The following is a 22,276-nucleotide window of genomic DNA, read 5'->3' as shown; positions in this document are numbered from 1 at the left end:
AAGAAATGGTTCACGTCACTGCTTGTTCGCCGAATAGATGACGTTTAACATGTACGGTTTGACAGCTGGTGGAGCTGCGCCATACGTTAACGGAAACAAAAGCAGGAATCGGGCTGGTCGACCGTAGATTTTTTTCAACGTTCGTTACACATTACAAAAAAGTGAAATTATGGAAAGAGACAGTTGCGAAATCAGATGGACAATTCATTATTTATGTGAGATTTTGTTGATGTGAAAAGAAATGAAGTAGAGAAAAAATGTAGCTAATACGTTGTCAAGGAATTTTACCTTGTCCAGGGGGTTGAAGGGAATTACTCGGCTCTTTTCGGTTCGTGTCTCGCACACATTCGAGCGGAAACAAATCGGGTCAGCAGGGTTGTTGGAAGCAATTCGGTGGTGCGAGGGGGCGCAAGGTCCTGCCGGACCGTACGATGGTGCCACTGCAATTCGCCGTGAAGACACGCGTCGAGGGATAATTCTTTCTGACGCGGAGAAATCAACCGCCACGACTGTCTGGGGCGGCGAGAAGACGCGGGGGCACGCTCGCGGCAGCCGCCCCCACTCGATTTTTATTTTCCACGAGGGCCGTAACATTCAAGACGTCCAGAGCCTTTTTCTCGTGGCTTGTAAATTACGGCGCAAACGGGGCAACTTTCACCCCGACCGTGGGGCGAGGGTGTACGTGCGTGTGTCTGTCGGTCTCGCTCCCTCGCGATCGATCCCCGAGGCGCTTCTCCGTCGGGGGCCCCACGACCATCAATCGGAAAAATCGGAGAGCGTTCGCGTCGCGAATGCGAAACGGGGATTAAGGGGGCGCCGTCGGAGACGGTCGCGGCAAGAGAGCCTCCCGACTGCTTAATCTGTCCATTAGTCGGCGAGCCGGTAATTACCCTTGTTTTACCGGGGAGTTTTAATGGAAGTCATATTTTATATTCCCCGAACACGTCACGTAAAATATCGAAGCCCCAGTTGGAATTTATCGACGTTTTGCATCGACGAGGCGGAGGATGGCGCGATACGGCCGAGATAAGACATGCCCCCGACTTCATAATAAGCGAAGCGTGTCGGGGCGCACACCCCGATTGATTTTCTTTCACCCCGCTTCTGTGGGGCCCGCACTCGCTCCCATCGACGATCCGTGCGGTGCACGTTAATTAATTTGAGACGCGGCGTCACAAGTGGATCACTCAAATCCGACGGATCAGGTCGGAACCGATAACAATGCATCCCGCCCGGAACAATGTCCCGACGTGCGCTTCGGAAAACGGAGATATCGAACCGCGAGGGGGCGCCACCCCACCGAAAAATCGGAACGCGGTGCGCCGTCGTGACGTCACACGCGGGATAAACGACTGTCGTTTTATCTAGTGGGGGTTAGTTTTTATGGGTCATATCTTTTACAACTTCGGTTACAATGCAAATATTGTGTTATACCTCGACAAAGGTCGTTTGTTGTTTTGTGTAAACGTTTGTTTGTCTTGCGTCCGTCAATTCTATCAAAAATGACGCGTTTTTGGATTTGGTTGGCGCCCGACAGGGGTCCGCACCAAGTCCGTTGTCAAGGACCATGCAAAATATCCGTACTCCGCGATAAACCGCTATCAGCCCGATGCGAGATTTTTATTACGAACGTAAACTGTTGTGTCCGCGGAGATACGAAAATTTGCACATTTTTAAAATAATTTCCGGACTCGTCGTTTTGTCGCTTTTCCTAGCGCGCCAGAAAAGGAATTTCCCGTCGCGAACCGGATCGCCGCGTCGCGTTACAGTTTGTATTTTTATTTTAATTGTCTGCCGTGTTGGTCTGGTGAAAAATAACGAACAGGCGATAAATCCGAATCTAGTACTTGAAACGTTAAGGAATCCAAATTGGTTTCGGGGCGCGGGTTGGTTTCCACGAGGCTGAAGCACCACAAAATTAAATTAATTAAATCACCTAGTTTGAGATTTCGGAGGGAAAAGCCATACCGCGATCATAACCTTCGTCCCACAACGAATAGCGAACACTTACGGAATTCGTTGTTCGCAAAGAGAACGCGACTGTTTTGTTTGATTTCTCTCAGGATTCCATGCTCGTGTTGACAAATGTTAAACAAGGAATGTAAATGCGTCGCATCATTTCGTTGCGCAATCTTTGTGGTCATTTTGACGTTGCCTGAAAAAAATTTCCGTTTGAACAGTCGCTTTTATTGAAATTTACAGTCGAAAATGATTTGCGTATTTGTGAAAGTGAAGCGGCTTAATTCTCGAGAAATGTTGCCGCAGGAAACGGAGAGAATTGTTGCAGATTTAGAAGAAATACGCGTCTAGAAGATGACGAGTCAAATATTTGGAATTATGTAACGATTCGTTTTTCCCTCAAGATATTATCGTCGTCTGAAACCTTGAAACGAGTCGATTCGTTGCAAATCGACTGACGTATCAAACCTTGATAAAGTCGGTTCACTTTTGGAATGTTTAGCAGTAACGTAATAGTTGTGTCACATGTGTAGAAAGTACTTTTTTTACAAGTGGGAAGTTTACACGCACGAGTGCAGCGAGTGTAATTTCATACGAACAACATTGTCTCTGTAAAATAATATCATTACTTGAGAGAACAAATCCGTAACAGTGAATATCCGGCCTCGATGCCGTGCCCTCTTTTTACAATAACAACCCCTTTTGGCTAATCGAAGATCAATTACAGGACGACACTTAAGAGCCTCAATAAAACATGACGAGATAATCTGATTTCTCACTCGGCAAAACTTATCGAAGATGTTCCTCGAACTGCGCAACCATCTCTTCTAACAATTTGTTTTATTTCTGTCAGTTAAAATTTGTTAAAGTTTGACTCGAAGCAACTCGTGAAGTCTTAAAGTTGTTGTCAGAGATCCGCCTCGGGTTCTCGTCCAACTTGATGCAGCTGGAAGGCGCACGATAACTGGTAACTGATGGAAGCGACGAAGATAATTTTGAAAATGGGTGCAACTCCGCGAGTAATTTTTCCTCTTCCGCGAATTGTTGCAGTTCCGTTTGAATGTGCGAACTAGGATCTGGTGCATCCGGGAATGTTGTCTTTTTTGGTGCGTTCAGCGAAGGGTCCAGGAATTTAATTTTGTGTGGTGAAAAGGCGTGCGCGCCAAGGGGAACTAAATGAATGAACATCATCCACGAAATCACTTTACAAGTAACAAAACGAAAGTGGAAGTTTTCTTATCGACGCCCGATGGGACCTTTCAACGCGATTTGCTTCGCCGAATCGTCGTTTAGTTTTCGAAGAGGAGAGCGAACGAGGACCTCCTCCTCCGAGTTATTAATGAACGCTCTTTTAACTTTCCTCTCCCGAATAGTTACCTTGAGTCACCTCGAAGCCGCTTTTTCCGTCCGTCTCGTCTTTTCTCTTTTTGCTCTGTTCGCCTCGATAAATAAATAGGCCGTGTCGGTATCAGATCCGTCGGATTTTTTTATGCAAATCGGAGAGTTCGCGCCGAGAATTAGCAATAACGCGGACCGAAATCGCGACGTTGTCATGCACCAAGCAAAGACACCATCTTTTATTAAGAGGAGATTCCACCACCGCCATATTTTACTCGTTTCGAAACGACCCGGCCGACGGATATATTATTCAGAGTTTCGATCGGAAACGTCAACGTTTCGCGGGGGCTTTGTTCCCCAACGATGGCGAAGAAATCCCCCAACATCACGAACGCATCGAGTGGACCAATTTAACGAAAATATCCCCCCGCAGATTCTATTATCTGAGGAAATTTAATTCCCGACGAAATTTCGATTCGTTTCGTTGTTGGTTTAATATGTACAAAACAAACGAAACGAAATTTCCACCCCATACGCCGGGAAATAATTAGAACAATGATTTTTTTATTGGGAAACTTTCCAAAATAAAAGAGCGGAGGCGGTCATCCATCTCCTGTTGCCACCGAAGTTTTCCACACTTTCCGATGAAAATTGATATTTCGCGAACAAAGACAAGCGAAAGCTTTTGCCCCTCACTTTTTAACGACATTTCGAAGGATAAAAGTATTGACGGTCCTCGTCCATTGCTCAAACGGTGCCATCAAGAATCGCCTTTGAATGCACGGCTGCGCTCGCGGATGCAAACTTCCTACTTGTAGAAAAAGTAGTGTAGTAAATACTGAAACCCACTCTTCTGACGCTCTTGTTTTCTTTGATACTAAATGGTTTGCGCAAATGACAGATTTTTATTCGCATCATCACCCAATAAGGTAGCGGTTTTGCGAACGCGCATTTTTCAACAGTTCATATACAGTTGCAGATGGCGCTATCGAGCGTCGAGAGAGACATTCCACCACTACTTCATACATTCATACAGTCCTCATGGCCGTTTATTTGATTCCCTTTCTGTTATGAACTCCCGTTCCTGGGAGGCGAAATATCAAGACAATTGACAATTCGGGATTTCTCTCCTGTTCTTCATTTCTCCGCTCCTGCCTAACTTTGTTAGCGTTAGGTGAAGTTCGCTCTTCGGGTCCTTTGATTTCTCGCCTGCGAAAGTCGCAACCCTTTCGGTTCAGGGCCCGGCCTGGAGCCACCCCGCAAGAGGACGGTTCCGGGGCGAATTCCGGGATCCGCCGGCTCCGGTAATCGGAATCGCAACTCGATCGTCGGCGAGACGGTGTCCGGTAAGTTCCCGGAGTAATTTGCAATCTCCGGTGAAAATGAGACGTCGAAGTCCTGTGGCGGGCGGAAATCAATCATGTTTTTGCGGCGCGCGTATGCGGAATGGCGAGTGGCGGTCAATTATTCCGGGCCCGATCGAGGATTTAATTGCGAGCGGTCGGATTTTTCCGGGGCCGGAATCGATCGCGTGGCGGTCGTGCCGCCGCACAATCATAATAATAGTTATTCGGGGAAGCTATGAAGTGGCGGGAAATCCGACGGACCGGATCGGCCCCCGAGGGGTTATTACGACCCGATCTCCTGCTCGTATTACACTTAATGACCAAACGAACGCTATCACGTCCCTCGGATAACAGTCGAGCTCGTCGTTCAACTGGTAGCCGGGGGCGGCGCGATTTTTGCCACCGGGTCCCGCTAAACTGTTGATATCGAACCGGGAGATTTTCTTATCCCTCCGACAAATCAGACGCTGTCAAAGTTGATTCGGGACTGACCCGCGACCGCCCCCCTCATCAATCATCGCCGCCACTATCGACGCCGCACACTCGCGGCCCGCGACAAGCATCCTTCGAGGTTTCCCGGAGACAGGGCCGGGCCGTTCCGGTCATCCGAACCAATTCGTTGTCGTCTGAAAAAACCAAATTCCTCCCGGAAAAGTTAAGACGCATTCTTTTCGTTTTTCCAGCGAGCATCGAGCCACGAACTTATAAACCCATTTCAGTTCGAGTAACCTCTCCGAAGTTAATTTAAAATTCTTCGGCGGCGATATACGGATATCAATAAAAACTTTTGGAGCGGCAACATATTTTTCTAAAATCACTTATTTCGACGACAGACATCGGAGGGAAATTAAGAACGGAGTGCATCCCCGCGGAATGTAAATTCGACGGCGCGCGACGGTTGACGGAATCGCGGTTCCCGATTGATCCCCGGATGCAGAATGCAAATTAGTTTCGGAGATAAACGCGGAGATAATTTCGCGATGGGAAACGCAGAGATCGAACGGGATGGATCGGAAAAATGCGGAGCGGACGCGCGTCAAGTTCGCCATTTCGAAACGAATCGGTTCCTGTTGTGTACAAGAACCAGAATTGAAATAAACTTGTCGAAGGAGCGACTTGAACTCGACAAAATAACTTTGAAATATGATACAACGTCTTCCTGCAGTACCAAACGACATTTTCGTATTTATTGTTGTTTAGTAAACAAATACGAGTCGGACAAGCAATAAGTTGCAGTTTGGCAACTTGGAAATTTATCGAAGTTGGAGGAGTTGCGACGACGAAATGATGCTAGCGAGCGTTCAAAAAATTGCTGGTCATGGGGATCGCAGTTTTCTCTCTCTTACACAAACCCAGACGTACTCATAAACACAACCTCAAACTGATAAGCGCGACGAGGAGTTGCATCATCTTGCTGGCAATAACCTTGTTGGAGTTTATCATTACGTGATTGGTTCAAAAGTGGGGTCATTGTTCACTTTAGCTACTTCTGGAATTTTCCCGTTTTTTCTGGCGTCCCCCTACATCGTTTTCCACCACTCAAACCTTGTGCAAATGAATTTTCCTTATCCTTTGGTTATACTAAGACATTGGCGCGACCTTGAAACACAACAGGAGAAAAAAAATGCATTTGCACAAGGTTTGAATGGTGGGAAACGATCTAGGAGGACGTCCTGAGGCTGTCTAGCCAGAAAAAACACGAAAATTCTAAAAGTAGTTAAAGTGAACAATTACCAAAAGTAGTCGTAAAGCGTCTTACTGAAACCCTATCGTATTGAAATAAATTCTGAATAAAATTAATTTATTACCTTTGAAAAATACAAATCCTATTATTCTTCTTGCACTAATTGCTACCCACATATCTACCGAGCGATCATTTAAAAAATTAATCGAGTTTGCTTTGGAGCCTATGCTATAGCATGGGTTGCCATAGGTAACACGCCGACTCGATTTATTTTTTAATTGATCGCACCGTATCTTATTTGGATGCTGGATGTAAAGAAACTCCTCTTAAGGCTTTTGGGTACTCCAAATTCTCATATTCTCAGAATTAGCAAATCTGGTTCTATAAAACCAAGCTTCATCCATAAAAAGACTTCATTATAGAATACCACCGGCATTGTGTAGCGTGCAGAGCTTGTAAACGTTGTGGCAGATCAGTTGAGAGTAGCTCTTGAACTGCAGTTACTCGATAAAGATAAAGATGCAAATCCTGGAGGAATAATGCATGACACGTTCCTAAAGATACCTGCATTTGTTTCACGTGGGATGCAGCCTTTCCGATGAAGAATTTTATTTTAGCGTTTGGATCGTTTAATAGTTTTTGCCAGCTGTATGCGGAAGTGACGGCTTCGTCTCTCTTATACAGGGTGTCGCAAAATTAACGTATTCCAAGTCGAGGGTCTTGTAGGGAAAATCTCAGGAATCTCGAAAAAATGAAGTAAAGACAATACAGGGGGGGGGGGTGGTAGGGGGTCTTTACAAATATATGAGTCTGAATGTTTTCTTCAAATAAAAAATATAAATGGTTGACATTCATTTTGAAATATGGTGAGGATGATTATGTCAAATATTAAAATATAAATGAAAAGACATTTCTTGAAAAAACAGCTTTATCTCGAAAAAATAAAAGTTCAAAAGGGAAGTACAACATATATTATAATTCAGAATAAGTGGCATCGCGGTAGGCGTTGGAAATTCAAATTTACGTTGGCAGCAAGACTCTTGCTAATAATACCCTAGTTTCGATGCTGTTGGTAACCTTCGCTTTTAATTTGGCCTTGATATTATCATTGGAATCGTTTTGTGTTTATTTTCTTGTTATAAGTATTTGGAATTTTCTTGTTTCATTTATGAAAAGTATTATTTGTCTGGGGGTTATCTCTGCTGTGGGTGAAAACCATGTTAAAATTATGTAACGCATAACTTCAGAATAAAGTAATGACGGTTTCACATGTTTACTAAATTTTTTGACATAACATAAAGCTCACTTTAGAGAATCAACGCCTATCGCGATGCCACTTATTCTGAATTATACTATAGCTAGAATATTAATCAGGTACTTTTGAACAAATATTGGCAATTTTGATATTTTTCTCAAAGTGACAGGAATTTTTTTTAAACATTTTTACTTGGTTAACAGGATGTCCCCTACTAAGCCCCGAACTCGGAATACAATAATTTTAAGACACCCTGTATAAATGACATCTGCATCTGTTAAGTGTTTATTCAATAACGTGCTTAGTTGCATATGCCTACTGCGATTTTTTAAATATAAGAAACTGAAAATGTCAAAATTGCACTGGTCGAAAGCTTTTTTGACAAGCTTTCCAACGGTATAGGGTTTGTATAGTCGAATGTAAAAATCTAGAGTGCTATCTTAAAATCACTAAAAATCACTAAAATAATAAAATGTTTAATTGTTAAACACTGTTTTGTTGGTTGATTAATCTTTATGGAGTGACCATATTGTGTAATTATCTTTTGTTAGGGCTACTAGATTTTTGTATTGTCTTTAACGGAAAAATTGCACCAAATTTAGCGATTTTAGGATATCACCCTAGATTTTCAGATTCGACTATACAAACCTTATGTTGTTCAAAAGCTTGTCAAAAAAGCTTTCGACCAGTGCAATAATAAATACGGGGTGCCATTTGAAAAAAAATGAGTTTTTGACATTTTTAGTTCGTTATGTTTAAAAAGTCGCAGTAGGCATATGAGACTGAGCAGGTTGTTAAGTAAACACTCAGCAGATGCGGCAAACATTCAGAAATCAAACAGCGTCAATAATTTTAATTTATGTGCAACGATTTGGAAGGTTCGAAGGGACCCCTGCAATTCGAAATTCGGGTAAAAAAAGCGCCACTGATCAAAAACGATGACAGATAAGTAAAAAGGACCTGTATAGATTTGATTCACAATTTAGCATAGAATCCAAAAATGAAATCAAACTGGGTAGGTTCCATTTAAAAAAACATAACTTTAGTGTTTTTATAATATTGAGACACACTGTGTATATACCGCAATATTTTCCGAATGTGCAGTAGAAGCGTAGCTATCATCTAGAAAAAGTAAAAGTTGATATCTTTAATAACAAACAAGTTATTTAGCTTTTTCGCAACTCTGGGACACCCTGTATATTTTTAAGCGTCTCATCCAATTCGTAATAGGAGATGAGTACTTATCAGACTTGAGCATGAGGCTGTGATCATTTGAAACTCTTATTACAGAATGTGGGTCAAAATGCACATTTTTGTAGAGCGAAGTAAAATAGTGTGGAGTTATCGTCTTGACAACGTACTTGGCAAATATCTCTTTTGCGATGGCCTAATGGACGAAGTCCCGATACAACCGGTTGTTATTATTATTATTGAGGAAGATAACGTGGGGCCCAAGACGGACGTGAAAGTGCGAGGTCGAGGGGTGTTTGATTATTTTGTGGGACTCGTCGGGGAGACTTCTGCGTGGCGCGGATCGGTCGGGGGCGGCCGTTCGCCGTCCCCGACGTCAATTAGATCGGCAACTTAATGGAACGGCCCAGCTGGCCGGGGCAAGTCACGTCGGTCAAACCGACCGCGGCCGACCGCAGCCCTGACGTACGAGCGGGTAAACAGGACTACCGGAAACAATATACAGAAAGGGCAACGCAGACAATCCGTCAGCCAACGACAAGGGTCAGCGACGAAGAAGATCCGGCAATTCCTCCACACCGGAAAGTGGCTCATGCGAACATTTCCGTTTCAGTTTCCTGTGTAATTGTCTCCGGGCGCTTTACTACCGATAAGACCGTTTTACTCGATCAACTTTAATTTAATTGTGTCCGTTAAACGGCGATGAATGGCGCCGATCAATATCGCAATTGACACCCTTTCCGAAGGATTGAATTAGGACCGCTCCGGTCGACGGGCAAAGAGTCTAAAGACATTTTTACTCGATCGGAATTCTCGACAGGAGCGAGTAAGTCATTCGGCGGTTTCCAGCCGAATACGTGCTCCCAGTCCAAGTGCAACTTCCTTTATTCCCCAGACTATAAACTTGGTCGCTTTTGTTCTCCCATAATAAAGATATCGAACTGAGTCGAGCTAGTTGCTTGATATACCAGAAACACACCGAAAGGGTTGCTCAAATCTCGAACAGATCGCTCTCCCGCCCCCCAAAAAGAAAAAACTTGAGTTGCGCCCCAAATCCCGAATTCATCCAAGAACCTGAACACCTTTATCTCTCCCGCCGTACCGGATATCCGCCAGCTATTTTCCATTAAACCGACTTACGGCGGGTTTAAAAGCACCACGACTCCCCCGAAACGAAACAATTCCGTTCGATAAAATCCAATCAGGACCGGCAGAAATGATTCGAGATTTTAATCCGCAGGAGGGCGACGGCGCCGCAGCAGCAGCAGCAACAGCAGCAGAACAATCCCCAACAGGCGCAACAACAACAGCCCGCCCAACCGTCGCCGCCGCAACAACGCACCGCCACGCCGGTCGCCGAGGATGTGCCGCCGACGGAGGCCACGACCGGCGAAGCCCCGGAACTCAGACAGCCGCAAGTGTCGCCGCCGACGGCCGCGAAACTGCCGCCGGTGCAGAGGGCGGTCTCCCTGCCGGTGGCTTCGCCCCCCGAGAGACCCAGGATACAGAACAGGAACTTGGCGTACACCCAGAGCGAGCGGTTGCCCAACAGGCCGCACCTCGGGAGGCAGCTCTCCAGGAAGGAGATGATCAAGAACTACATCAAGAAGGAGACGGCGACTTTTTTCGGCGTCGATGAAGAGAGCGAGGAGAAGCAGCAGAGGAGGTGGCTCGACAGGAGGATAAGGATGGCTTCCAGGTAAAAGGATCGAGTCTCGCAATTTTGGGGTAAAACTTGCACATTTCCGGAAGTTTTTTAATGTCGTTTCAAATCTTGTCAAATTTGACGTTTCTAGTTGTGTAGCGAACAGATCCGGTGGACAGAAACAGAAAACAGATCCGATGGACGGGGTGGCGTTTTTGCTGGATGTCATTCTGCAAAAAATGTCAAAATTTGCTTCTTTTCAATACAAGTGATCAGGAAGGACTGTATTTGGGTTAGCAAACAATTAAGAACATTTTTTATTCGGCTGTTTGCAACACTGCAACTGGATATGTTTTTGTTGGTTTATTTGACAGATCTGACGTCACATTAACAACCACAAAATGGTTAGATTATGGGAAAATTAACGGTAAAAAGAAATTAAAATTGAAATACAGAACAATTATTTTCAGTGTCAAGCCGTCAACACTCGGGAGTTACTCCAGTTGTACCATTTAAAAATAAAATTCAGCATTACCACCAACTCGCCAACTCTTGATGGCTTTGTATTTGCTTGTTTGCGTTGTAGACTTCGTTGGGGTCGAAAATAGAAATAAAACAGACTGTGACGTGCCAGAAGAATGAATTTTTTATCGTTTAGAATTGGGTACGTAAGAGCGGGAGCCAAAAAAGTTTTTTTTTGCGTGGGTGCCCACAAAAAACACGTGCGGGCCCGAGGCAATTTATACGATCTCATGATAGAAACAAACCGGCAGATTTTGTAAAATATAGAATCCCGAATATATGGCCATCAACAATTTCCATCGTATCTGTTTTTTCTGTGCGATGACAGAAATCCGAATGTAATTTTGTGGGGTAATAAACGAATTAGAGTCGTTTTTTTGGTCGAATTTCGTCCTCTGTAAAAAACCGCTCTTGGTGATTTGTTACAGGACTTACGGCCCGCTGAAGGAGGAGTACAGGACGTTGGGTCAGTCGCACAGACGGACGATTTCCGAGGCCGCTCCGGGGGCAAGGATGTCGGGACAGTTACAAGCCGAAAGGCCCGACGTCCTTCCGGGCACGAACGACGTCCCCGACGCGAATCAGGAGCGCTTGAACGAAGTCACCGTCAGGAGGAAGGACTCGGTGGCGAGGATGACGTGGGATGGACTCTCCTACGTCGTTAACGTGAGTACCGATCACGCAGAAACGGTCCCACCGGGACGAAAGTCAAACTGGCAAAAAAATGTCGGCGAGACACCTTCCCCGCCATCTTGTTTAAACAAATACGTCTGAAATGGCGGGCGTCGGTGTGTTTTTTTTTCCATCCCACTCGGCGAAGGTTATGTCTGAGTGCACCACCATTGTAAAAGTGGAGTAATGTAGCGTCGGCTGAAATATGGCCCGCTCGACGCTTTTTCATTTATTAAACGACCAGAGACAAGCGTTCTATTCCTGCATAATCAGATTTATTCCGTTTGCGGAATGCCAATGCTGCAGCGGGGAGATTTATGATAGGGATTTCTGTCGTTTCGCGAGAGGCGCACCCCGGGGGGGCCGAAGTGTTAAGCTCGACGTGCACACACGCGCTCGCACCTACCAGAAAAATAAAAACCCTCGCCCGAATTAAACGTGTCGGTTAGAACGTGCGGGGAGAAAATCGTCGACGCACCGCCCCCGTAAATCTGGCGGTGTTTACGGTCGGCCGCAGATTCGCGGCGTCGGGAAATTGTTTACAACAAACGCACTCGCGAATTAACAATAACAGAATTTCGGTGCCCAAAGGAGATTGCCAATTCGGAATAACGCGAGGGGCTTAGTGCTGTCATATCGGGGCGGCTTTCGAATTATTTTCGTGGAATTAACGTTCCGTTTCAGACTTCAAAGCCGATGATTTTTAACATCTGCACGTTGTCGGGTGAAACGTTCAAGTCGACGGGTTTCGGTGGTCGCTGCTGGGAAGGGGTAATTCGTTTCTCGCCCTGGAAAAACCCAACCTGGACGTCTGCGAGGTGTTGCCTTTTGAAGAACGTTTGTCTTGGCATCCGGTGTGAAAATTTGGAAGAAAAGTGTTTGACGACGAGAGAGTTATCTCCAAAAGTTTTTTCAGAAACCTGATCGCGCTAGTCCTCCAAAGTTGTCGTCTAGAGCAATCTGTATCTCAGAGTGTTGGTTCAAGATGTTTGAAAGCAACAGAGCTCTCATGATCGCCTTTGTAAACCCATCGGGTCAGTTTGGCTTGTTCGTTTGAAAGAACGTTTGTCCTGACGTGTAGAGTTATCGGCAAAAGTTTCTTGAGACACCTGATCGTTAGTTAGTCGTTGAAATCGTTGTCGTAAACCTATCTGGGATTCTGCTTCTCCAAAGAGCTTTGCCAAAATGTTGAACTCGTTCTGAAGAGCGTTTGTTCGCATATGTAATGTGGAAGTTTCAAAGACAATATATTCACAATTTCAGCCAAATTGAGATAGTTTGGCACAGACGAAGCAGCGCACAAATTACGGTGCATTTCCGAGTGCTGTGCATCACATTTGAAAACAATCTAATGGAATATCCATTTGTTTAATTAACGAGGAATTAAAAATAGTAGGACGTATATCCAGAAAATGAATGCGAGCGGCCGTGTCCGTAAATATGTCACATAAAACAAATTTGGACGATTTGCAATTTATTTTATGCATTCACCATATTTTGTAAACAGTCCGGGCTAATATTCGGGATTTATTTGCATTTTGAGATTCGTATGAAACATGGAAAGCCATCAATTTCAGCCGTTGATCAAAAGAATCGAAATGTTGCGATTTTCTACAATCCGGCTCGAAGGACCAAAAAATTGATGTTTTTCCACCGTACAAGCGCAAGTCTCTTCGACCCACAATACAAAACTAATTGTTTCAATTTTCTTGAATGCACGAGAAGCGAGTTCTCGTCGTGGATGGTGAATTTCGCGGTCCGCACATCTACACTGTTAAAAGCTTTCGAGTGAGCTTGTTGTGTTTTTCCAATGTACATTACATTCCGTAAATGGAAAACGAAATGTGATGACTGCAAATGGACAAACAAGTTTTCTGGAGGTACAAGAAAAATAAAATGGAGAGGGGAGGGGGACGAATTAAGAGGACACAGAGTTGACAGATCATCGGGTGTGGATGAGACAGGACTGAGGTAAAAAGCAAAGAAAATGAGGAGGACGGGGTAGAAAGACGTTGTAATGGAATAAGGATGTTACAAACGAAAATGGAGCATGCATGTACGGCGCAATGATAGAAAGCGTAACACTGCAGGGGGTGAAGATGCGGAGATTTTGTACAGTGTTGTTGAAGTGGAAGTGGTGATAGTTGGGAGTGTGTCAAAGAAAAAATTGAATAAAAGAGAAGGCGCGAGAGAAAACTGGAAGAAATAGTTGGTTGCGCGAGGGATTGAGCAAGAAAAAAATGTTTCTTTGATGCCTGCGCTGCGTTAATTCTGATATGAGATCCTCCTCGTCAGCTTCGGAAGCCTCAGTTTACTCGACGAACTGTCTTGAACGTTATTCAGTGCCGGTTGCGTCGTTCTCAGCCCAAAATCTCGCATCTTGCCTCGCACGTTTGTTGATAAAACAAACAGAAAGTTTCAGGTGGATCCCGTTTCGGCTGAATAATTTCCAGTGATTAGCGTCATTGTGTGACGAATGTGCCGCGAGAATTCGCCGATTCCCGATCCCTTATCTGGCAGAAGCAACCCGCCCGTTCCCCCTACGGTGCGATATTCCCGGTAAACAGACGCCCTAATCGATGGTTTTTCTCCGCACCCTCGGGACATCCGGCTGGTCCTTAATTTTCGCCATTGATCAGCGACTTTGTCCGTAGATTGGTGCGCGACTCTCCAAAGGAAAACAAACTTTTCCCGGGCGATGATTGGTCCCCACCGTCGCCCGCGGAAAATCGCCGCGTCCGATTTCCGAACGGTCCAAGTGCACCGGGTGCACCGCGGACGATTTTCGCACGTGAAGATATTTTTTCCCGACGCGACCACCGACACGGGTGATATTTCACGGGACGGTTGCCCTCTACACGTGGCCTTGTTCATTTGTCGACGACTGTTATTCATTTGTTTTCCGGCCAATTATCAACGCCTGCAAATTTCATTACGCGCCTACCGAAAGGCATCAATTCGGTCGAGGCTGGCGTTTATCTCGTCGTCTAATTCGGGATGAGGAGAATTTTTCATAGCACCGCCGACGTTAATTCCCGGTGCTGCTGCACCAGACGAGGTGTGCTGATGCTGTACAGGGTGGAGATTTTAAACAGAAACATTCGACGACAATAGAGTTGTCTTCCAAAGTCGCCGTTCGAGACCTACCTAGATCTCACTAACCAGCAAGCACCAATCCTTCAAAATCGCCGTTATCTGGATGTCAGCTTTTCCAAGGAACTTTGTTTTCAAAGAAAAATATTCAAGAACCAGAGAATTATCTGTACAAATATCTTCAAAATATTTACCTTCAAAACCGTCGTTATAATCTTTTCCGAGAAGCTTTACTAAAATATTTGGCTGATTTTAAGGAAGGAACACGTGTCTTGATATACAACGTGTCTCAGAAATAAGTACATTAATTTTAACTGGTAATAGAGCTCCTTAATAGCAATAGCAAAATATTTGTTCCTAAACCTTATAGTTATCCAGTTAATGCATCAACATGCATCTATGATTCACTACTCGTCATTTTTACAAAATTTTAGCTTAAATCACAGAATCAACACGTAAACACCTGCCTTGTGGAGTCGGACAAAACTAACTAAAAACTACACCTCGGCCGCAGAGCGGAAAAACTGTATTCTAAAAACACAATGTTTTGCGTTGATTTTACAAAAAGTATTATTTCACGGTCACTGTCATTGGGTCAAATAACTAGAAAATGCGAGTAAATAGACAGCTCGTTAATTTATGGGGGGGAAAAATACTGAAATGAAAATTATATTTCGAAAAAATGATACATAAAAATTTTGTTGTTCTTGACGAGAACTGTCCTTGGTTATTATTAATGTACTTATTTCTGAGACACATTGTATAGTGAAATTAAAAGAAAAATATCAGTAAAAGTTTCTTAAGAAACTTAATTGCTAAAAACTTTGCATTCTAAGTCTATTTAGATCTCAGCATTTACAACGAATTGCTTTAACACACCGACCTTGTTTGGAAGAGCTTTTACGTATACCTATACACTTTATGAAAATTTCAAAAAAGAATATTCAATAACAATACAGTTATCGGCAAAAGTTTCTCCAAGCCTAATCAATAGTGGTCTTGAGATGTCGCCGTTCTAAATATATCTAAATCTGTGTTTACAGTATCGAGTTTGATGCTTGTAAAGACTACAAAGCACAAAGCAGTGCGAAAATTTCAAAGAAAAATATTCAACAACCAGAGAGTTATCTGCACAAATATCTTGGGAGATATAATCGTAGGTACATCCTTCAAGACTGCCTTTATATTCCAATCCAAGGAATTGTGCCAAGATATTAGGTTTATTTTAGAGAGCTTTTGTCGTGCCAAATAACGTGCACATGTTAAAGAAAAATGTTAATTAACAATAGAGTTATCGGTAAAAGTTTCTTGAGAAACCTAATCGCTAACCGTAAAAAGTGGTCAACCTAAGTCCATCTAGATTTCAGTATTTAGAGCGAATTGCTTTAAGGTATTGACCTTGTTTTAAAGAACATTTACATGGATCCACCTTGTGAAATATTTTGAATAACCCGAAGAAAAAATTAACAAAAAACTTATCGGCAAAAGTTTCGCTAAAAACTCTGCATTCCAGGTCTGTCTAGGTCTCAGCATTTACAGCGAATTATGTAATTTAAATTGTTGACCTTGTCTTAGAGAATGTTTAGGTGGTTAGACTCCGTGAAAAGGAAAATATTCAATAATTCGCAAAAATATCTTGGAGAAATCTAACCACAAATCTGTCAAAATAACCGTTCCAAACCTATTTGAGTCTCAGGTTCTTCAAGGAGCTTTGCTAACGTATTGAACTTGTTTTAAAGAGCGCAGTTCTGTATTTTGCATATTATAAAGAGAAATATGCAACAAGAGAGTTATCAACTGAAGTTTCTCGAGAAATAATAGTAGTATATTGAGTTTTCTAGTGTCGGGGTCGCCGTTCTAAACTTGTCCAGACCTCAATGTTAACGTGTGTTGCTCTAAGATATTAAGCATGATCTAAAAAATGCATTCTTGAATATCCACCGAAAATTTCAAAGAAAACTATTCGATAGCAAGAATTATCCCTAAAAATATCTTGGGGCGACCTAACCTCAAATCTTTCAAAATCGCCGTTCGAAACCCATTTGAAACTCAGGTGTTTCAAGGCGCTCTCTTCAGATATTGAACTAGTTTTGAAGAGGATTTGTTCAGTTCTGCAGCTTGAAAATTGCAAAGAGAGACGTGCAACAGCAAAAGAGTTGTCTGCTAAAGTGTCTTGATAATTCTAGTCCTGGGTCTTTCAAAATCATGTTGGTAAACAAGTATCGGGTACAGATTTTCCAAAAAGGTTTGCTAAGGTACTAAATTCGTTTTAAACAGAACTTGCTGGCTCATCTAATGCAAATTCTTCTGCATCGAGGCACCATTTCCCTCTTTGACCTCCTTTCCTCGACGTCCCCGTGACGCAGCGACATTAGTTCGCGGTGTCGCCGCTCTCGTTATCAGTTTCTGGTCTTGCTGCACTCGAGAAAATATTTTTTTCCGTTGCTACTGGTCCGTAATGAGTCGAGTGCGCACATTTTCAAGTGTCTGAATAATTCATCTGTCTGATTGTCGCGAAAAAAAGTAATCGGTGCTCGGCCCTCTCATAAATATTTAAGGGGTGGCTTAAAAAACGCGAAATAATTAATTCGCTCCTCGTGTAGTTTTTTTTCCCCGGGCCGTCCCCCATAAAACGAAAACTTTGTCGGTGTCTCTGGTCGGATGTCAAAATATTAATATGGAAGGAAAAAAGAAGAAAGAGGGAAAGAATTCCGTCGCCCACTCGGACGGTTTCTCTGTTTCGTTTTGATTCCGCGAGTGGTGCCCGTGATTTATTATGCGGGAAAAAGCCGCGACTACAAAAACTGTCCCTGCCAAAGGGACTCGTCGTTTCTGGAATGAATTTAAAGATCCCGGGGGTCTCTTAGGTGTGTTGCCGGATAAAAGAAACTTTCTTATATTGTAATGATGAACGACTCGCTCCTATCCGTTGCGGAAATGTATTTTTTCTTCCAGCAGACCTTGACCAGGCACCGCCCGCGGAGGAGGTCGCAACAGAGCCAGCTCTCCAGGAGTTTTCCCCCGGACACGCCGCACAGCTCGAGCAGCATCGATGAGGAGGAGTCCTTCTTCCAGAAGCCGTCGTCGCCGACCTCTCCCAGACCCCAAGAAGAAGGTGCCGTACTTTTATTTAATTCTATTGAAGTTTTGTGAAAACATAAGACTTACCCGTGTGTAAACACAACTCCACCATCACTCGCCCAAAACTCTCGTGTAAACACAACGAGAGTATTATCAGTTGAGACGCGTAAACATAACACATTTTGTTCTTCACGCCAGACACAAAACTGTCGTTTTGCGTAGTCATGTAAACATGATTGTCTTATGCTTGCGTCATTGAAACTTACGCAACAAGATAATTTTTTAACACACACAATTCCATTGGTTTGTGTATATGAACATAACAGATTTTGTTCTTCTTAATCATCTATTTTTTTGTCATTTAGATCCATTCGAAGACAATGCCGTCGATTTGTGTATGTAATGTAAACATAACTCCAATTTATGTTTTATGTTTGTTTTGGTTGCCACCGATTGTGGTTGTTGACGTGTTGCGTTTTGTAGGTGACACCGTGGACAGAGGCGCCCAGGACGCCGCCGCCCTCCAGCCCGCCTACAGGGAGCGGTTGACGACGCGTCCCGGTTCGGGAGGCTGGAGGCGGGACCCCCACGTCGTGCTGCGCCACGAGGGCCAGAACAGGCCCGCGGTCGGGGGTTCGAGAGTCATCTCGTCGTTGCTGGACAACGTGTTGGACAATTCGGACCGGAGACAGTACGGAATGGGTTGGGTCGGAAGAATGTTCGGGTAATGTAGACGTCGACGTAACGACGGTGAACTCCAGTAAAACGCGTTGTTTAGGAGGTCGATGCGGCGGTCGGTGACGCAGGACGAGAAGATCCTGCAGCAACTGGACGACATGGAGGACCACAGGCCGATGTTCACTTATTGGGTGACCACAGTACAAATTTTGGTGTTGTTCATCTCGCTCATCTGTTACGGGTTCGGACCGTTCGGCTTCGATCTGCAGTCGAGGTCGGGTCAGGTCCTCGTCACGAGCCTCTCCTTGCAACAAGTCGACTATCTGGAGCCGGCGAATTTTTGGTTTGTGGCGGAGAGTGTCTGGGGGTGGACTCATCGGGTCGCGTTGCAGGTTCGGTCCCAGGGCCAGCGACTTGATCCATCTGGGAGCCAAGTTCGCACCCTGCATGAGGGTGGACGATAAGATCTCGCAGCAGATCGACAAGATCAGGGCGAAGGAGAGGGAGACGGCGTGCTGCATCAGGAACGACGACTCGGGCTGCGTCCAGTCCTCCCAAGCGGACTGCTCAGTAAGTTTTGCCTTTTGGTGTCCAGTCCACCCGACAGATCTAATGTGTGAACTGTTTTCTTCTCTCTTTCTGTTGTGCTACTTCTATAGTTGAGGGGATTGAGACCCACGGTGAGTCAAATGCATCCGTACATGTGATAACAGCATGCGTGCATGTCTCCCGACTACTATTGTGACGTCCAATTAGAAATAAAATCCGTGACTCGTCGTTAATGTTTTTTTATTCGCAGAAGACCATATCCAAGTGGAAGAAGTGGAGTGCGGGGGAGGCGGGCCCCGGGGGCCGAATCTCCGGATCCGTCTGCGGCCTGGACCCAAAGTAAGTCCCATTTCTTGTTTGAGAAAGCTGGTTTTCGCCGCCGCCAATACTTCGCTCATAATCTCACTGTCGACTCATCGCAGGTTCTGCGACGCCCCGGCCAGCGTGCACCCGTACGAGTGGCCCGACGACATCACCAAGTGGCCGATCTGCCGCAAGACCAACACCCAGTTCTCCATTCAGAAGCGCAGCGGCAGCAGGGACAAGAGCGCCGAGCACATGATCTGCGAAGTGATCGGCCACCCCTGCTGCATCGGCATCCACGGCCAGTGCAAGATCACCACCAAGGAGTACTGCGACTTCGTCAGGGGGGCGTTTCACGAAGAGGCGTCGCTGTGTTCGCAGGTAAAGCCGAGGCGGACGGTGAAATCGGTGCGGTCGGTAAAGCAGGTAACTGCAGCGAGTGGAGAGTGCATCTTGCAGGGTGCGAGGAAACTTGTCGACTGCTTGGAGTTTAATTTGGAGCAGCAGGTGGTCGGTAAGGGGCGCCATTAGAATGGCGAAAGTTATTTTTACGTTCGGTTTGACGACTCGAGCAAAAATGTATCGGTGTTTAATTATATTGGAGGAGTTTCTCCGCTGAACACGTCGTCGGCTGCGAGTTTAGAAGAGGAGGAAAGTTTGGGCCACGAAAAGTCGAGGTTATTGCCGTTTAAGTCGGGGCGAAACTTTAGAACGAGCTCGAGGGACAGTTTGCACAGCAAAAATTCCGAGTCGTCGTAAAATCCCACGCAGGGGATCGGCTTTTGGAAAATTAACGACGGCCAATCCAAATATACCTGTTTGCCGCATAAATTTGGGTTTTTGTCGAAGCTAAATAAAGCATTTGAAGTGCGTGGTATCCACTTTCGGGAGCTGCCCTATTTTTTATCGGATTCTGTTGATTGACGCCGCTCATATTTATGAAGTACAACGTGAAATAATTGAAATGGCGCGCAAAGGTCGAAAAATTAATAGTAAACAATAAAATATCAGAATAAACAACTGGTAAACGTTCGGGTTTGTCTATTTGGCAATTTGTTGTCGTTTTTTTTGTTGCGAAAAATAAAAGCAGAGTGATTTTTAGGTTTGAACAACCCCCGAAAAGTGTCGACTGGCCAGAAATGAAGTCGATAATTAGACCCTGCTAATTCCGCTGAGGAATCAAAATCTTTGAAAACAAGATTGATTGTCGGAGCCGTCTCGATCTAGACCTTGAACTTGCCACTGAATCCATTAAAAGAGGTCGCAGACGCAATAATGTGCCCCTTTCCTTCGGCTGTCAAAAGTGACGTTTGACGTTTGAAACGTCGATCTCGTCCTGTCGTTAGGGGTGCGGGCGAAAAATTACGTTAATTAATTATTATTCAGGCGAGGCGTCCGGATTTAATTAAGGAGCGAAATACAACATAAAATTTTTATCATGAAAGTTTTCACCCTTGTTATTAATTTTGCAGGTGTCTTGCTTGAACGACGTGTGCGGAATGTTGCCGTTCTACTTCGCCGAAACGCCCGATCAATTCTACCGCTTGTGGACGTCCCTCTTCCTCCACGCCGGCATCCTCCAGCTGGCCGTCACTGTCCTCATCCAGTACTTCCTGATGCGCGACCTCGAGAAGCTGACCGGCAGCCTCCGAATCGGGATAATCTACGTGGGGTCGGGCGTGGCCGGCAATCTGGCCAGCGCCATCTTCGTGCCCTACAGGGCCGACGTGAGTGGTCGGGCTGGGCGGGGCGAATCCCGGTGCTAAGTTTGTTGTTTCAGGTGGGCCCCGCCGGTTCGCAGTTCGGGCTGTTGGCCTGTCTGATCGTCGAGGTTCTCAACTCGTGGCCCATACTGAAGCACCCCAACCAAGCCCTGTGTAAGCTCCTCTCCATCACTCTAGCCCTCTTCCTGATCGGTCTCCTGCCCTGGGTCGACAATTATGCTCATTTGTTCGGTTTCGTGTTCGGATTTTTGTTGTCGTACGCGCTGCTGCCGTTCATTTCGTTCGGTGTGTACGAGAGACGCAAGAAAATAGCGCTGATATGGGTGTGCTTGCTGTCGGCTGGGTTCCTGTTCAGCTGTCTCGTTCTCTTGTTCTACATCATACCGGTTTACGACTGCAAAATCTGTTCGTACTTTAATTGTATACCGTTCACGCGGGATTTTTGTGCTTCTCAAAATATTAATTTCAAAAGGGAGGAACCCATAGTATGACAAATAATTTTACGGTTTGTAACCGTATTATTGTTTCGTTTCTTTGCGCCATGTTTCTGTTGCGTTGGCAAGTACTTGAGTTCTGTTGGAGTGAGGTATATTTTTATAAATGTTTTTATTTAATAAAACTGTGTTATCGTTCAGTTTTGATTCGTCGAGAGTTTATTTGGGACCCCGATCCACCCCCCCAACCCTCGATCCCCACCGGTGATGGGTTAAAAACCACCCAAAGAATCTAATAATTGTGGCGAGTGTAACGAGCGGACGTCAGTTTTGTGATAAATGGAAAGTTGACGGACACGTCAGAGGCACGACGTAAAAAGCCATGGCAAAAAAAAAACAGTGTTGATTATTACAACTGATCTTTAAATCATGTGATACGAACTATATCTCGGTACATTTAAGACGTTAATTTATATAAGATATGTGCAATGAAATTTGATTTATGTTGGCAACGAAAACAGCTACAATGAACTTGGTTTGCTACTGCTTGGTTCGACGCCCCCGAGACTCTTGGTCGATCCGAAAATGCTTGGAATGTCTGCTTCGACGCGGTCAGGTCAAAAAGTGCCCTTTAATGTTGTAACGATAAGTTTTAGCCTTCCGTCTGAGTTCGACACGTCACAAATCGGTTACCCTTCTAGTGGGGGGGACCGGTGCGGGCGCTGGGGTCTGCGCCCGTCCCCCTCGATGCGACCCGTCGAAGCAAACAGTCGAAACGCGGCGAATCGATGGACATGTAACC

At 44.9% G+C, this 22,276-nt stretch overlaps 1 protein-coding gene across 3 annotated transcripts in view; it reads left to right on the top strand.

Moving 5' to 3' along the window:
- rho-5 (rhomboid-5) overlaps window positions 1-21,681 on the top strand; it is a 45,157-nt gene extending 23,476 nt beyond the window's left edge. The window contains exons 4-14 of one of the 3 annotated variants that reach the window (XM_069058978.1): window positions 10,014-10,472; window positions 11,369-11,606; window positions 17,661-17,820; window positions 18,270-18,510; window positions 18,565-18,807; window positions 18,857-19,034; window positions 19,124-19,144; window positions 19,264-19,352; window positions 19,436-19,697; window positions 20,789-21,043; window positions 21,097-21,681. In XM_069058978.1, coding sequence (XP_068915079.1) covers window positions 10,014-10,472; window positions 11,369-11,606; window positions 17,661-17,820; window positions 18,270-18,510; window positions 18,565-18,807; window positions 18,857-19,034; window positions 19,124-19,144; window positions 19,264-19,352; window positions 19,436-19,697; window positions 20,789-21,043; window positions 21,097-21,531 — 2,581 coding nt within the window. In that variant the 3' untranslated portion in view covers window positions 21,532-21,681. The remainder of the gene's footprint in view (window positions 1-10,013; window positions 10,473-11,368; window positions 11,607-17,660; window positions 17,821-18,269; window positions 18,511-18,564; window positions 18,808-18,856; window positions 19,035-19,123; window positions 19,145-19,263; window positions 19,353-19,435; window positions 19,698-20,788; window positions 21,044-21,096) is intronic. The other 2 variants (XM_069058979.1, XM_069058980.1) reach the window with 2 other exon arrangements.
- Window positions 21,682-22,276: the final 595 nt, after the last annotated feature.

This window comes from Tenebrio molitor, chromosome 9 (assembly GCF_963966145.1).
Source record: "Tenebrio molitor chromosome 9, icTenMoli1.1, whole genome shotgun sequence".
Taxonomy (NCBI): domain Eukaryota; kingdom Metazoa; phylum Arthropoda; class Insecta; order Coleoptera; family Tenebrionidae; genus Tenebrio; species Tenebrio molitor.
This window is presented reverse-complemented; position numbering and strand designations above follow the sequence as displayed.